Source organism: Eurosta solidaginis, chromosome 3 (assembly GCF_040869045.1).
Source record: "Eurosta solidaginis isolate ZX-2024a chromosome 3, ASM4086904v1, whole genome shotgun sequence".
Classification (NCBI taxonomy): Eukaryota; Metazoa; Arthropoda; class Insecta; order Diptera; family Tephritidae; genus Eurosta; species Eurosta solidaginis.
Window position 1 is genome coordinate 55,548,464 of NC_090321.1, and position 18,480 is coordinate 55,566,943.

At 39.3% G+C, this 18,480-nt stretch overlaps 1 protein-coding gene across 1 annotated transcript; it reads left to right on the top strand.

The window, feature by feature from the left end:
• Window positions 1-1,537: 1,537 nt before the first annotated feature.
• On the top strand, window positions 1,538-16,265 carry LOC137243747 (uncharacterized). Its single transcript, XM_067771802.1, has 14 exons — window positions 1,538-2,191; window positions 2,268-2,364; window positions 2,438-2,971; window positions 3,034-3,273; window positions 3,339-3,485; window positions 3,549-3,824; window positions 3,955-4,932; window positions 5,171-5,299; window positions 5,394-5,444; window positions 5,654-5,746; window positions 6,809-6,826; window positions 7,119-7,406; window positions 7,761-8,775; window positions 15,470-16,265. Exons 1-14 carry the CDS (start codon window positions 1,775-1,777, stop codon window positions 15,948-15,950), a joined length of 4,764 nt encoding a protein of 1,587 aa, XP_067627903.1. The 5' UTR covers window positions 1,538-1,774; the 3' UTR covers window positions 15,951-16,265.
• The last annotated feature ends 2,215 nt before the right edge of the window (window positions 16,266-18,480 follow it).

Sequence of the window (18,480 nt, forward strand, 5' to 3'; positions counted from 1 at the left end):
CGCAACTTTTTGGTCCCATCACTAGGTATTAGGTGTGTTCGCACGAAAACGCTCCCAAGTGGACCGTAACCGTAGACCATAACAGCAGACCGTAATACTGTTTTCACACAGAAACTTAATGATCTCATTTCACCTTCTAATGAAATTGTAAATTTTTTGCTTTCACACAGAAGTAACTGCTCGATTAGTATGAAGGATGAAATGTCAAGCGAATAAAATGACAATGCTATATGACAGACAATAATGGCGGAACGATACAAGGTGGCAGCATGGTGCCATACTACAAACAAACAAAATTCCATGTACTTGTAAATTCGATGGACAAATGTCAAAATTGTACTGCGCCGGTAGTTGATGTATCAAATCAAATAAAAAAGGTTATAATCAGCTGTTCGATGCGGCCACCTTGTATCGTTCCGCCATGCAGACAATGACATTTACTTTGACAAATGACATTTTTAAGCACTGAACACACCAAAAACTAAGAAGCGGAACGCGGCTAGCTACTAATGAAATAATTATAGATTCGAATTTTGTAGGGAAGATTGAGCTCAATAAGCGTCTTAATGTAGAAAACTGCCTTTATTATTCAATAAGCCGTCTGTGTGAAAATAGTATAACAGTGCCCAAAAATATATTTGTTATTTCTTTTGTTTGTATAATTAATTGGAAATGCATTTCAATCTCGATTTCTTGCATTGTTAAATGTTGCTTGCATAGCCCGTCGTTTATCATTTGTAATATATATTGCAGTTAGGAAAAAGAAGATAGCACCCAAAACTTCAATAAAACTTGTCGAAAATAATGAATATTGTAACGCTTTAAATTTAGTTATATCGGTATCTTAGAAATTCGTAGTCCTCAAGTCAATATCTTCATTATTATATGATAAGACACTTGAATCCGTAATAACATCTGTGATATTTTGATGTATAAAATTGGAAGTAACTATTTGCAAATAAATCACTAATAGACTAAAATAAATTTAGCTCCGTTGGTAGAATCGCGAAATTATATAGTGTTAATCTATATTTTTATTAAAAATTTATTTCAGTCAAATTAAATATATTTTAAAATTTTAAAAATTCTAAAATAACTGATTTGCAATTTTTCATTTTTAAATAACATTAAAAGTAAAATGACATAAAAATAATTTACAAAATTTAAGTATATTTTGCAAAGTATATAACCCTACAACCCCCTCCACCCCTCGAAAAAAAAGTTGGAAAATCGTGGCACCTTATTCAAAATATTCCCCTTAAAGTTTATTAAAATTGACCGGAATAACCCAAAATGCAAAGTTTTTTATGCTTTCTCCATTCAATTCACCTAACACCAACACGCAGATTTTGACAATCTGAACAAAGGTATGTTATTGCTGTAGAGATGAGCCAACCATATAGATGAGCCATGGCACTTGTTTACACAACCTCAGGCACCTCCAAATGTACGACCCTATTTTGTAAGCATCTATTTTGCTTTATTTCTTGTTCGCATATACTTTACTTTGGTTTGACATTTCATAAGTTCACAATGCAAAGCAACACAAAAAAGAATAGTGAAAAAATTGTGATTTTACCGTTTGTGTGTCGCTTTTTGCTATGCAAAACATTATTTTAATTGATTTAAAAGTATTTTATTTAATATTTAAAAAAAAAAGTATTTTTAATTCATATATAAAGTTTTGTTATAATTGTGTGCAAGAAAATTATACTTGCGTATATTAAAAATAACACGCTGTGAAAAAGTAATACCGATATTGCAAAGCCTTTCAATGGATGAAGAATATGCAATGGAGGGAACGGCACCAATGGATTACAGGCTAGTTTGTAGAACGTGCCTCGCTTCAGAAGCAGAATTTTATAAACTGGAAGCACCAATATTTGTCGATGATGAAGATACAGATGAAAAGCCAATTAGTTTTTTGGAATGCCTGTATTACTGTACAAGTCTGGGTGGTGATAGAGATGAGGATGAAAAATTACAATTTCCAATATATATATGCACGGAATGTAGTGCAGCGCTGCAAGTATCGTACAATTTTTTAAGGAATGCGCGTGAGGCGCATGAAATACTGCGACAAAAGTTAACTGAATTCTCAAACACATTACATCAGAAAACGGAGCAGGTGAAACTTAAAAATGGTGTGGTAGAAGAGCAGCAAGGCAGCAGGACTGTAGGTGATGGCTCGGTAAGCTATTGTTAATAATATTTAACAATTAATTTTGAAATTAATATTTGTTTTAAATTTATTTACTAATAAAAAGAGTATGGAAGGCACTAAAATGCGCTTTCGTTGCAAAATTTGTAATGAAAAGGTCGAAACCAAGAAAGCATTAAAGGAACACGTAAAATTCCATTTAGGTAAGTTTGTAAAGGTTTGAGCAAACTATAGTTTTGATTGATTTTAATAAAATTTTACTATTTACTCTACTAGATATAATATCATACTGCTGTGAACTATGCAGCTTCGAATGTAAGAAACGCGCATTGCTGATGGATCATTACAGGCTTGTGCACAACGCACAAGCAACACCAGAACAACTAAAACCAAAAACGAAAACAACGCCAGCAGTAGTGAAAAAATTCGAAATGCTAGATGATGAGGATCCAATAAAACAGGAAATGGATAAAATACATAATGTTCAAATGAATGAAGACTCTACACAAACAACGACAAAGCAAGCTGAACTCCAAAATCAGCAACAAGAACTAGATATGAAATTATTATTAACACCTGTTAGTAGTAATGCTTCGGCCGCTATGGCATACATTGAAGCTGCCGCTGAAGCAACTGGTAATAACGCAGATGCTGAAGCTTTGACAGTGAAAGATGAGGATACAAATAGCATGTCAACAGAGTTGGAACAATACGGTACAGACCAGTTCAATGTCGCAGCAAATGAATTAAGCGTTGGTAATGAATTTATCGTTATGGCGGATGGGACGGTAGAGGAAGTGATGGGCAATGGTCGGTACGAAAAATGTAATATTTGACCAAAACTTATGCCATTTTTTTAAAATATATTTTAGGTGTTGTTATTGAATATATTAATGCAGCTGAGGAAGGGGTCACATTGGATAACGGTATGGTTATGGATAATATTATGCATGTAGCAAACCCAACAGAACTTAACGAACAAGCGCAACCTCCTATGTATATGGATGTCGACGATATTATAATTGAAGAAACTATAAACATGGAGTCGGCATCTACAACGAATATGACATCAACGTCTAGACATAGGATGTCACCAGAGACCACTGTGCAAAGTAGGTTATCGTAACTACTTAACTACTTATAACATAATTTTCAATCTGTACTCACATATTTGTAGCACTACAAAATATTGAAGATGAATTGCCGCCTCCATCAATTATTACACCGACTAATGTACTTACGGCGAAGCGTATTAAGTGCAAGATATGTACCTGTCATTTTCAAACACAAGATAAACTTAAAACGCATATGTTAACTCACAACGGTTTGTCAAGAAAAAAAATTTATAGAGTTTTTATAAAAGTTGCGTTTTGTTATTGATTTTCAGAAATTCCACATTTCTTTTGTGATCAATGTTCATTCTATACATTCTTCAAGATTGATTTAACGCAACACTATAAAACCAAACATAAAGTCCAACCAACGCAAAAGCAATTGCAACCCAGAAACAGGATCAAACCTAATGAAAAACCAATTGATATTAAGCATGTGTATGCCTGTGACTTGTGCCTATATGAAACGCGTGTAAAATCACATTTACGACGCCACTACTTGAGCCAGCATCAAGAACAAGCTACTGAAGTGCAATTGCGACCCACAATCGGTAGGTTATATATATTTATACAGTATTTTGTATATATATTTTTGCTATGTTATTTTGATTACATTCGTAAATTTTAATAAGTTTGATGTATTCACAATAATTATAATTAAATGTATAATAATTCTCTCAGATGAGTCAATCATTATGTCTCAGCGAGAGCCTACACCGCAACCCGATTCGCCTTCAAGACAGCATGGCAAATCATTACGTCCCGACTATCCGAAGGGATTGAATTGTAAAAAGTGTTTGAAAACTTTTTATTGGCGCGACAAACTCAAAGATCATTATAGACAACACAGTTTAAACGACGATAATAGCACGGACACTAATGCTATCGGGATTGCTGTTATGGCCAATAGCTTAATGGAAAATAATGCGCCAGGCACAAGTTTGCTCAAAAACAGTGCAATACATTACCAAATCGCAAGCACACATGATGCGAATAATGTCAATGCTATGATCAACACTGAAATTGGACAGTGTAATTTCGCCAACAATGGCGAACCATCCGTTATGGATGAGCAGGCAATTGTTGATGCAGTGGTAGCACAAGCGGAAGCTGCTGCGATGCAAATGAATGTGCAAATTACAGCTCCAGCGCCAGATATTATAATGGATATACCAGTGGCGGCAACAATTTCAACTACCACAGTACCAATGGATGGACCTGTTGGTGTTAGTGATGGTAATGGCGGTGGCGGCGTTTGCATTCAACAACCCCCGGCAACAGTAGCTGTAATGGCGGGTGGTTATGCGTGTCAACAAATACCATCGGATGCAATACCACAAATTGTTGAAACTGATACAACTATAGATAATAGTGAATTGGATTTCGTTTTTAATGATGCACTGTTTGAAGATTTCGAAGAAGAAAATGAAGATGAAGAACATGAGGAAGATGATGGCGAAGATTTTCAAGACTTGTTGCTTACAAGTGATGATGATTTCGAAGATCTATTACAGGATCAGCAGCAACAGCATGATAATAAAATGACAGGTGGTGGACCTGAAAAAATGAATATTAGCACCTATCAGCCATATTGTGTCCACTGCAATAAAAAATTTTTAAGTCAATATCAATTTGAGAATCATATGTTTGTGCATAGAGGTAGGTTTCATATCGTTTTTTAACCCGCATATCCGCATATATTAGACTCACTTGCATATTTGTATGTATGTAACTCTTTTATACCAATTTACAAAAAAAAAAAAAAATATGTATACCAGAGGCACTCGTTTTTTTTGGTGGTGGTACGGATATGTTTGCGTTTTATTAGTTGGGTTTTAATAGAACAATGTGCCTATTAAAAAATTTTAATTTTTTTTTACTTTTTTTTTTTACCCAGGTTTGGCTCCCTATCGTTGCGAAATGTGTACTAATTTGTATAATACAAAGCGTGCATTGATACGACATTACCGGGCTGTGCACAAGAGAATGCCCACAAGAGATATGATACAGGCTAAAGGAGATAAAGGTAAGATAAATTGCCTTTTTTCAATTTATGTACAAAAATGGAGAATATATACTTATTTACATATTTATTTGCTTGAATTAACATTATAATGCAGTTGTTGTTGATCACACGCCAATTGAGCATTTGGATATAATAGAACAAAAAGGTGAGTGAAAAAGAAAAAAAATCAAATTGAAAATATATTCAATTTCGAACCTTCAGCAATTGAGCTGGGCCCTTATTCCATACCTCGAATCGAAAAAAATTGTATTCCAAGTCAAATTCAAGCAAATTTACAATCGATTCGAACTTATGAGTAGCGCTCAAAGGCCGTGATTACATAATTTTAGTTGCATTTTTTTTTCTCCCAATCAGCGGTCACATTAATGTGCGCCAAATGCCCTTTCGAGTCAGTTGAGCTGCACGTAATGCAAATGCATTTAAATACCACACATGGTCTTATGGATGGTAAGTAAATGTTTCACATAATATGATTTATAGCTTGAATTGATTAAGAACCTCGAAAGTGCTTAATTTAAACTATGGGTCAACTTTTCCATGCTCAAAAGTGTATGGGATGCTTCGTACACTCTGGCTTACACAATATTTTACTCCGTTACATATTCGTCTACTAATAGCAAAAGCGTACTTAATACCTACGCTCCTTTATGGTTGCGAGGTATACTCCAATTGTGACTATGTATGTAATAGGAAACTTAATGTTGTGTATAACAACATTGCTAGATACGTCTATAGGTTGAAAAGACTTGACCACGTCTCTCAGCATGCTTACAGGTTGCTAAACATTTCTTTCGATAACCTTATTAAACTTAAAACGCTCACTACGCTACATAAATTAATATATATGAAGGAACCTGACTATCTGTATCGGAGGCTAAATTTTCTCCAGTCGTCTAGATCTGTTCTCCTTACCCACTTCAGACATCGTATGCTAATATCTGATCGCCAGTTCTTCATTAATTCCATACGTCTTTGGAACTCGCTCCCTTCTAGACTTAGGCTTATAAGCAATGCTCTGCTCTTCAATAAAGAATTAACAAGTTTCTATAATAACCTAGACAATTAAAATACTGATTCCTTCTAAGCAAATGTACTTTATCATTCCTTTATTTATCTATTTACTATTTATTAAATATATTATTTGTTGTAACCTTTTCTTAGCCATATTCATTAGCTTTAAGTTTCAAGATTAGATTGTTCCTATTTTATGCCTTTTACCGACTAGCATTGTAAAATAATTGTTGTCAAATTGTTGTGCTGGGATGAATTGCCTAATAAATACAAATACAAATACAGTATGTCACTTAAGCCCAACTTATGTTTCCCCCAGGGAACTCTGTTAACTAATTTCGACAATTGCGAGTTAGCGATCTGAGCGTTAGAAAAATTGCAAAGAAGTAAATGAAATAAAATGGGAAATAAGCGCTTTGGGGGATCGGAAAATCCTTAATTGACATATTCGAATCTTTAAGAATACATCTAACTAATATACCGTTACTTTCTTTACAGAAAACTACATTCTTCAAAGTAAGTAGACACGTAAACAGACTATACATATGCAGCCACCTTATTGAAATTTTCTAATTAGGGCTGGCAGTTTTCAGAAAATATAGAAATCAGATTACTTGATGCGAGTATTCCAAACCGGTCTCCTGATACGGCCTTATTAACAGAATGTCTGAGCTACTTCCTTTTTGACAAAACTTAAGTTATGGCCTTTCTATTAGAATAGGTCAAAATATATAATACCAGCCCTGATCCAATATATATAACTATAAATAATGTTTATATTTCATTTTGCATTCCTTCCTGTTTCCAGAATTACCATTTGAATGTCCTCGATGTATACGGTCATATGCATCGAGAGCGAGACTCATACGCCACTTGGAACGTAGCCATTCGGTAGCGACTATAATACAACAGCATCGAACCACAAATAATGCTATGCGAAACGAGATACACATGCATGAGTCGCACCAACAACAGCAGCAACAACAACCATACATAGAATTAAAGGATACAATTATAGCAACAACAACTACGCCAATAGTTTCAGCCGTACCCATAGCAGTGACTGCATCCCCATCGTCCACAAATACAAGTTGCGGTAAGGTTATAAAGGATTTAAATAAAAATCAAATTACGCAAAGTCAAAAATTAAAAATGTTGCTTGAAACTGATACAGATTGTTAATTGAGAAAAAAAGGTTTAAAAATCATCTTCATACATATGTACATGTTTATAAACGTATGTTTGTATGTTATAATGTACAGATAACAACTAAGTTATAATAAGTTGAGAAAATAAAATTAAACTAAAAAAAAAAACATGCAAACAAATATTAAAAAATTAATAACGTGAAACAAAATAATAAATTAAAAAATAAGTTAAACAATTTAAAATAAAATAAAAGTGAAGCAAAAGATTCCAATCAACAAAATCAATTGTACTCCGCATGCAGGCCGAGGCAGAATAACGCATTCATATCAAACCAATTACAACAGCAATCTAAATGGCGATGATAATGATAATGAAGGCACACTTAATGATGATGTTGGCGTTTGCGGCTATGTTGAAATTGAAAAGAACAACGAGAATCATCTGCAAAATAGGAATTATGAAGTTAGTGACATGATAAAAATGTCACCACTATCGAAGTTAATTGCCGAAATGGAGAATGAAGAGCAATCCGAAATTTATAATACCATATCGACCACAGCTAACACAAAACTAACTAACCAACTCCATATAGAACGTTCAAAAAAGTATGTAACGATAACGCCAGCAAAGAAAACCAACATAAAGGGGACAACGTCCAAAGGGGGAGATAAAAACAAAATTGTGACTAACGCCATTTACCAACACACAAGCGATCATAACGAACTTTTTGATAAATATACGTGTGGGTTGTGTTCGCATAGTTGGCGTACCGCTGCTGAATTGCATGCTCATGAATGTGGTGATGTTAGCAAGCCAAATGCTAATCCCGCATCTCAATTAGATATAGATACAACCGATGTAACGCTAACGGACTCCACCGAAAATATAAGAATCTATGCTAGCAATCTAATGTCTGAACGTTCACTTTATCCTTTTAAATGTGATATCTGCCATTGTAATTACAAATCCAGTGAATTACTAAAACATCACATGAAGCGTCATGTTGCGCGCATATTTCACTGTAGCGTTTGCCCTAAAACGTATATCAATCGTAGCGAATTGAAGTATCATCTATTATCGCATACTGGCGAGAGACCACATAAATGTGATATTTGCCCGAAACAATTTCGTTATTCATGTCACTTGAAACGACATCGTGATGTGGCACATTTGGGCAAGCGTGTACGTTGCCCTGTTGCGAATTGTGGGCGTACATTTACAACGCAGGCACAACTGAAGATACATTCGTGGGCACATGATGGTAATGAACCGTACAGATGCAAGTATTGCAGGCTTTCATTTAAAAAACGTGAAGGGTGAGTACTATTGCCTTCTTAAGATAAATGTAATTATTAGAAAATTATCATTAGAAAAAAGTTGTAAATTTCGAGTTAATGAACAATTCCATATTGAATTGGAAAAATATTCAAACCCTTTAATAAGCTTACGTTTTGCGTTTTGATAATAAATCTAAATTCAGTATTTAACGTAAAGTTTAATGCTTCTACGGAAATGTCATTGAGATTTCTATTTTCTAAGTTTATAATAGAAAAATTTAATTTATACTCAGATAACGTTTTTTTGAAATCAATGCTGAGATAGGAATTTCTTCAAACAAATGCAATGGTGCATTTTCGAAGCAAATTCTGAGATAGGGCGTTTTTGGCTCGGTACCAGAGATATTTAGCAATGAGAAGTGCTCCCTTCTACTGGCTTGTTCAGCCCATTGATGTTTTCCCTTAAGCAGAGTAGACACATCAAAAGAAAGAGGTTACACACATACCCCACGCATATGGTAGGAAGCTGACATAGTTCACCATTCATCTCTATCGTGAGCGCGGGACTCGTAAACTGCGTCAACTGGCAGCCGATGGTAACATTGGCCTCCGAACACATACCCATACTCCTTTCCCTCGAGCGATCAGCCGAACTCATCATCACTGAAAACCGCACTTTCACAAACTTTAAAAAAGGAACGTGGGAAGACCATAAAAAATATACAGACAATCGCTTTGCTACCCTCCCAATCCCGACTGATACCCGCCAAGGGGAGCGTTCTTTCCGCAAGGTCATTGAATCCGCGTTATTGTTGTTGTTGTAGCAGTGCTTGGCCCCATCTAATAGGCGCGATCGATCACAAATTGTCATCAATGTCCTCTTACGGGAGTGCAAGGAAACTTGCTGTTTCAACAGGGGTGGACCATAATGAGAGGGGTGTTAGAGGCGTTGGTTCCACAATACAGTTAAAGAGATGTTTGGTGTCATGTGGAGACACATTACAAGTAGGACATATGTTCTGTATGTCGGGGCTGATTCTGGATAGGTAAGAGTTAAACTGTTACAGTATCCAGATCGAAGTTGAGCTAGGGTGATTCGCATTTCCCTAGGAAGAGTGCGTTCCTCCTCTGCTAGTTTTGGGTATTGTTCTTTGAGTACAGGATTCACTGGGCAATTCCTGGCATAGAGGTCCGACGCCTGTTTGAGGAGTTCACTAAGGACCTGCTTGTGTTCTTTAGCTTCATACTCTGGTGCCGTGTTCTCAGGGGCCGTATTTCCTTATAATGCTTACGGAGATGACTTCTTAAGCCCCTGGACGGCGTAGGCTCATTAATCAGATGTCTGTTGGGATGCCCAGGCTTCTGGGTATTCAACAGCAACTGTTTGGTTAGCATTTCATTTCCCTCCCTAATGGGGAATATTCTCGTCTCATTATGTAGATGGTACTCTAGGGACATAAGAAGACAACCCGTGGCGGTTCTAAGGGCGGTATTTTGGCAGGCCTGTAGCTTCTTCGAGTGAGTAGTCTTTAGGCTTGGCTTGATTTTGGGGTGTAAGACAATCTGTTGCGTAGTGCCATTGACGTGAATGTTCAAAATGGTCGACATTTGGGACGTTTATGTTGTAAATAAGGTCGCCGATGATTTAGTCGGTGATAATGTCAGGTTTCGCGAGGCGAAAAAACTGGAGAAATCAGGGAGGTAGCTGTTTATTTTATTGCGGAGGCCACAACGTAAGCCAGAGTACTTGACCTTATAAGACAGCAAGATCCTGGCCACCCCCCAAATAAGGGACATTAACAAACGCATCAGACAGCTTGTGGATAAACACAAGCGGGTGAAATGGTAAGAGCATTTAAAGAATTGTAACCGGTGTAGCTAACCTATGGTTTACCGTAAAGTCCCTATCGAACCCGACTAAGCATCACGACAAAATATCCATCGCCTTTGGTCATAAAGTGCTGTCGGATGGGGAAAAATGCGCGAGCGCATATAACGCGCTAGACTTATCAAAAGCTTTTGATACAGTCGAGCACGGCACGTTACTGCAAGACTTGGAATGGGCCTCCCTTGATCCAAGTCTCAAAAGATGAACCGCAAATTATCTGTCTGGTCGGCAGGTATCGGTGCAATTCAGGAAAGTAACATCTAAACCCAGAATAATTGAACAAGGGGTACCACAGGGTGGTTTCGCTTTTGTTTAACATCTATATATCGAAGCTCCCTTCGCGATCAGAGGGAGTCAGCATTGTATCCTACGCAGATGACTGCACAATAATGGCCACAGGGCCAGCTCACACATCGATGAGCTTTGTAATAAAATAAACAGCTATCTCCCTGATCTCTCCAGTTTTTCTGCCTCGCGAAACCTAACATTGTCGCCGACCAAACCATCATTATTAACAACATGGACACGGCGAATGTCGACCATGATGGACATCAACGTCGATGGCATTACGCTACCCTCTGTCCTACACCCAAAAATAATAGGTGTGACGTTCGATCAGGATCTACATTTTGGCGAGCATGCATTCGCAATTGTACCTAAAATCCAGAGCCGTAATAAAATCCTCAAAACTCTTGCCGGCAGCATTTGGAGTAGAGATAAAGAGAAGATTATTACCACTTACAAAGCACCCCAGCGGGTTAGGGGGTCAGAATAATCCCGCGGTAGGTATGCCTGTCGTAAGAGACGACTAAAATACCAGATTCAAGGGGCTGTGTAGCGCAACCCTTCAGGTTGCCAGCGCAAAATATAACTTCTCCAAACCCAATTGTTGTTGTTGTTGTTGTAGCGATTAGGTTACTCCCCGAAGGCTTTGGGGAGTGTTATCGATGTGATGGTCCTTTGTCGGATACAGATCCGATACGCTCCGGTAACACAGCACCATTAAGGTGTTGGCCCGACCATCTCGGGAACGATTTATATGGCCACATTGAACCTTCAGGCCATCCCTCCCTCCCCACCCCCAAGTTCCATGAGGAGCTTGGGGTCGCCAGAGCCTCGTCTGTTAGTGAAACGGGATTCGCCGCTCGAGGGTGAGGTTGACAATTTGGTTGGAGAAGCTATATGTTGCGCTGCACAACCCCTTGAAACCCAATTGTCAACCTCACCTATCCGCGGCGAATCCTGTTTCACTAACAGACGAGGCTCTGGCGACCCCAAGCTCCTCATGGAACTTGGAGGTGGGGAGGGAGGGGATGGCCTGAAGGTTTATTGTGGCCACATAAATCGTTCCCGAGATGGTCGGGTTAGCACCTTAATGGTGCTGTGGTACCGGAGCGTACCGGGTGTGTATCCGGCAAAGGACCATTACATCGATAACACTCCCCAAAGCCTTCGGGGAGCAACCTTATCGCTACAACAACAACAACCACTTACAAAGCAATTGGCCGGCCGCTAGCATGCTACGGGTCCCCGATATGGTCGCCAAGCTTAAAGGTTACTCACTGGAAGAAAATATAGGCCTGCCAAAACACTGCTATAAGGATCGCTACGGGCGGTGTTCTTATGTCCCTAAATCACCACCTACACAGTGAGGCGAGAGTTCTGCCCATTTGGTAGAGACATGAAATACAAAATGTATGCCCTGCTTGCAACGTATCCCCACATGGCACCAACCATCTTTTTAATTGCAATGTGAAACCAACGCCTCTAACACCTGTTGTTGTTGTTGTAGCAATGCTCGCTCACCTAATAGCCGCGACCGATCACAAATTGTCATCAATATCCTCTAACGGGAGTCCAAGGCAACTTGCCGTTTCAACAGGGGTGGACCATAAGGAAAGGGGTGTTAGAGGCGTTGGTTCCACATTACAATTGAAGAGATGGTTGGTGTCATGTGGGGACACATTGCAAGCGGGGCATACATTTTGTATGTCGGGGTTGATTCTGGATAGGTAAGAGTTTAACCTGTTACAGTATCCAGAACGAAGTTGAGCAAGAGTGACACGCGTTTCCCTGGGGAGTATGCGTTCCTCTTCCGCAAGTTTTGGATAATTTTCGTTAAGTACTGGATTCACCGGGCAATTCCCGGCATAAATGTCCGACGCCTGTTTATGGAGTTCACCAAGGACCTGCTTGTGTTTTTTCACTTCATACGGCTGGGTTCTCAGGTGCCGTATTTCCTCAAAATGCTTACGGAGATGACTCCTTAAGCCCCTAGGCGGTGCTGGTTCATCAATCAGATGTCTGTTGGGATGCCCAGGTTTCTGGGTATTCAACAGGAACTGTTTGGTCAGCATCTCATTTCTCTCCCTGATGGGGAGTATTCTCGCCTCATTATGCAGATGGTGTTCTGGTGACATAAGAAGACAGCCCGTGGCGATTCTGAGAGCAGTATTTTGGCAGGCCTGTAGTTTTTTCCAGTGGGTGATTTTTAGGCTTGGCGACCATATGGGTGACGCGTAGCACGTAATCGGCTGGCTAATTGCTTTGTATGTAGTCATGAGCGTTTCTATATCTTTTCCCCAAGTACTGCCAGCGAGGGATCTGAGGATTTTGTTACGGCTCTGAATTCTCGGAACAATTGCGGCTGCGTGCTTACCAAAATGTAGATCCTGATCAAACGTCACACCCAAGATTTTGGGGTGTAGGACAGTCGGTAGCGTAGTGCCATCGACGTGGATGTTCAAAATGGTCGACATTTGGGGCGTCCATGTTGTAAATAAGGTCGCGGAAGATTTAGTCGGTGAAAATGCCAGGTTTCGCGAGGCGAAAAAACTGGAGAGATCAGGGAGATAGCCGTTTATTTTATTGCATAGCTCATCGATCTTTGGGCCTGGGCCTGTGGCCATTATTGTGCAGTCATCGGCGTAGGAAACGATTGTGACTCCTTCCGGTGGTGAAGGTAGCTTAGATATGTAGAAATTAAACAAAAGTGGGGATAGGACACCACCCTGTGGCACCCCTTGTTTAATTCTCCTTGGTTTTGATGTTTCGTTTCTAAATTGCACCGGTGCCTGCCCACCACCCAGATAATTTGCGGTCCACCTTTTAAGACATGGGGGAAGGGTAGACCCTTCCAGGTCCTGCAGTAACGAGCCATGGTTGACCGTATCAAAAGCTTTTGATAGGTCTAGCTCTACGAGTACTGTTCTATGGTGGGGGTATTGATTTAAACCGCAATTTATCTGGGTGCTGTTGTTGTTGTTGTAGCGATTAGGTTACTCCCCGAAGGCTTTGGGGAGTGTTATCGATGTGATGGTCCTTTGTCGGATACAGATCCGATACGCTCCGGTAACACAGTACCATTAAGGTGCTGGCCCGACCAATGCTAATGGCATTTAGCGAGGTGGTAGTGCTATGGAGTTTTCTGAAGCCATGCTGATGAGGGGCTAGCTGCAAATTTGCTTGGAAATAAGGGAGCAAAATGGCTTCAAGCGTCTTTGCCACTGGCGATAGGAGAGATATCGGACGATACAACTCACCTGCACCAGGCTTTAGTAGCGGGACCACCTTGGCCATTTTCCATTTCTCAGGTATGACAAAGGTGGAAAGAGACAGATTGAAGACATGCGCTAAATATTTGAAACCCCCTTTCCCTAGGCTTTTAAGCATCGGCATGGCTATGCCGTCTGGGCCCACTGCTTTGGATGGTTTAGCACGACCAATGGCGTCCTCAACCTCTTTAGCGGTGATGGTGATTGGTGACGCGCTGAATTTGTGTTTATGTGCGTGTCTATTGGCTCTCCGTCTATCTTTGTCGACCGTAGGACGCATTATATATTGTCGGCAGAAAGCGCTCGCGCATTTTTTCGCGTCCGACAGCACTTTGTCGCCGAAGGCGATGGAAACTTTGTCTTTGTGCTTAGTCGGATTCGATAGGGACTTTACGGTGGACCAAAGTTTACCCACACCGGTAGAGAGGTTACAACCTCTTAGGTGCTCCTCCCATTTCGCCCGCTTGTGTTCATCCACAAGCAATTTGATGCGTTGGTTTATATCCTCTCTCACTCTGGTCCACCCCTGTTCCTTGGATTTCCGTTAAATGATATTGATGACAGTTTGTGAGTGATCGCACCTATTGGGGCCATATAAACGTTACAAAAATGTCATTTATCAAGTAGTTTCCTCCTCTCAAGGAAACTCATACGCTTTCTGCTACCTTTTTCCAAAGATTTTTTTAAAATAGGTACACAACGAAGACTTTGTTTCATGAATTTTTTCTTGAGCAACAGTCCTGAAGAACACAGTCGGTTAAATAACGTGGACTGTTTTTATAAGTTTTTTGAATGGAATTTTTAATACAGTTTGAGCACAAGTATTCTTTTTCTTTTTTGAGTGTACTCTATTTTACTTAGCCGCATTATTTAGTAAAATTTATGTCACTTTGTATTCTCAAACGGATCATAGAACACGTATTTCTTTTTTAATACACGTAACTACTGTCGGTCGTCGTGGTGTAGTGGTAGCGTGCTTTGCTTACCACACGGAATATCCTGGGTTCATTAGAAAACACTTTTTTTTAACCGGGATCGCTTTGGCAGATGCCGTTCATAGTCGGCATAAAACATGCAGGTCATGCAAGGAGTACGACGCAAATTGGAAGAGAAGATCGGTCTAAAATCTCTTCGGAGGTTAATGCGCCTTCCATTTGAAAAAAAATAATTTTAATACTGTAAATAGAACTGAGAAAAAGTGAGGTTATGTAAAATGACTTCACCTTTAATATTTTCACTATGATCTTTGTCCATTAAGCAATTGTCTTTTTCTTTTTTCTTTATTTCACAGGTTGCGACGGCACACTCGCCGCATGCATCAGCGCGATTTAACCGAAGAAGAAATCGCCGAGATCTATCGCAAGAATGTTGGTCACACAAATCCTCACGATTTTACCGTATCTCTTTCGGATGGGCAAATGCTGAGACGTTCCGATGTAGAACTAGCCGCACAACGGCCATATGCAGATCTCGCTGCGACAGCATCAACAACATTGGCAGCAGCAGAAGTCCCTGTCGTTAAAAATGACACTCAAACCAGCAATGATCTCTCACCACTACTTGCGTCCAATAGTCATGATAAAAGGCATATTAAATTTGAAATGGAAGTTGTAGAAGAAGAGGTGGTTTCTGAATCAACCGCTGCAACGCATGTGCTAGGAGGTCACAGTCACTTATTAGTGGCACACGAAGAAACAATACATACATGCATTTTACCGGGTATGGGGGAGCAAGGACGTTTGCCACATTTGCAAACTCCGGCACATTTTTAAGTACATAGATTTATACATGTAGAAGGGAAAAGAAATGCTACATATATATATATATATACATTATAAGATACAGCAATTATTTTATATCACCACCATCGGCAATTTAATCATTAACATTACACATAAAAAAGTGCTTTAAAATTTAAGTTTTTATGTTATAAATATTTTAATATTAAATATTTTTCGCGTGCATACGTATAATTAGCGTTCAACACACATACATACATGCATATATGTATGTAATTGCACACATCATAGTTTAACTAATAAAACATTCATCTCGAAACAATTTACTTTCAATATTAAGTATTTATAATCAAAATAATTAAATGCAAACTTGGTATTGGACGAAACCAATTTTTAAGAGATTCATACACAAACAAAACAGTTATTCCCACGTTTTTCGAAGACAGCACCCAAAACATTGGCCTTAGAAGCTTGAAAATGGAGCAACCCTAATATATACATATTTTTATTTATGTTTTATAAAGGAAAAATACGGGTGTGATCTGGCTTCTTTTCTGATTCCCTATCTGCGCTTCGAGGGTGATCTTAAGGCCACAATAGAGGTGGACGGTTGGTTCAAGGGTGTCAAAATGGCGAACGAGGCGATACATGTGTACACAGGTGGATCCAAAGTAGTGGAAGGAGTAGGGTCTGTGGTATACTGTGCTGATCCGAAAATAAACAGATCCTACAGGCTGCCGGATTACTGTAGCGTTTTCCAAGCGGAAATAGTAGTCGTAACCAAAGCAGTAGAAACACTGGAAGAGAATATCTTAAGCTGCAACCGTGTCAACTTTCATATTGACAGTCAAGCAGCAATTAATGCAATAAACTCGCATAGCACAGCATCTAAATGCGTGTTAGAGTGTAAGCAGTCCCTGGAGAGAATCGGAACAGTGAGAAGCATCTATATTGGGTTCCAGGTTATATGGGAATAGATGGGAATGAACTAGCTAAAAAGGCTGCATCCCTTGAAGCTTGCTCCATAGACGTCTCAATTAGACTGGACGAGATTAAGCGAAGGCGAGAGGTGTACATGATCGCCCAAGCGAGAAAGGCGTGGGTTCAAGCGCGAGGCTGTAAAGTGTCGAAGATTGTGTGTAGGTCTTAAAACCCTAGACTAACAAAGTTGCATCTATGATTAAAAAGAGAGGACTGTAGACTCATGACGGGTATTCTGACTGGACACTCCCTTCTGGCGTCACATGCCTTTAAATTAGGTTTGGTTAGTGATAGCAAATGTAGAAAGTGCGGGTTGGAGGAGGAAACGATCGAGCACGTTCTGTGCTCGTGCCCTGCGCTTGCCAGGTTAAGACTCCAGCTATTAGGAGTGATACAGCTGTCAGATCTAGAAGCAGCAAGTGGCTTAAGTCCTAGGAAGCTTCTAGTATTTGCCAAGAGGACGGAGTTATTTTATAACATAGGTCCTGGTTTTTGATAGGGGTTTTCAGTTTGGTTGTTAAAACAAACTTCTGGTAACACTACGGACTCATTCAGTCTGTGTGAGGCCCTCATGGACCGGCCAGTTCAAACTAACCTAACCTGGCTTCTTTTGTTATTTCAACTGTACAATTTTTATTTTTAAAGTGTCAAAGGCCAATTAAAAGCTATGCAAGCTCAAAAAACGCCCAACTAACGTTTTCTTTTTCGGGTTTAAGAACAAAATTAACTAACAATTCAAGTTAGTTGTTGTGGGGAAAAGCGGTTATTACCCTTTTGATTAATGCTTGAAGCCCCAGATAATTTCTCTTCCCCACTCCTCTCTCGGTGCCCGGGATAAAGTCGAAACTGGTAAGAAGGCTAGAGTGTCCGAAGTCAGAAAGCCCATAGCCCATATCACGAATCCTGACCAACGACCTTGCCGCGGCTACTTGGTAATGAATAAATCTATTCCCATTCCCAATCAATTATTTCAATTACAATTACTTTACGGCGGCCGCTGTGGTGTGGTGGTAACGTGCTACTTCTATTACACCGAAGATCCTGCACATACGTCCATTCCCGCCAATTTGTAGGATGGAATGTCTCAAATCTGTATCCTATAGGAAAAAAATATTGGATTTAATAGCAAATAAAACGAGCACAAATGTAGCGGCGGTAGCCGTGGTGTGGCGGTACCGCGTCCCCTACCACAACAAAATTGCTGGGCTTACATCACGAAAAAAACAACATGAATATATTTTAGAAGTGTTTTCTAGACTATATAAACGTCTTTCTCTGCTATTAGTCGTAGAGCCAGCTTTGAAAATATGGCAGAGTTTCAGGATGGCAAATTTTTTCATCCATGCTAATTAAACTTCCCTAACCCTAACGCCATAGTCGTAACCATACCCATATCCATAACCATCTCCAATGTGATCGATTAATGGTGCCTTAACCTAAAAATCGGGAAAATGAAGAAAACGCAAAAAATTACACACATATTTCACAAAAAATAAGTCTCATACCGTATCCAAAACAATGAATAAAATCTACAAAAAGTTATTAAATTTACCAACTCAAATATTTTTAGGTTATGGATATG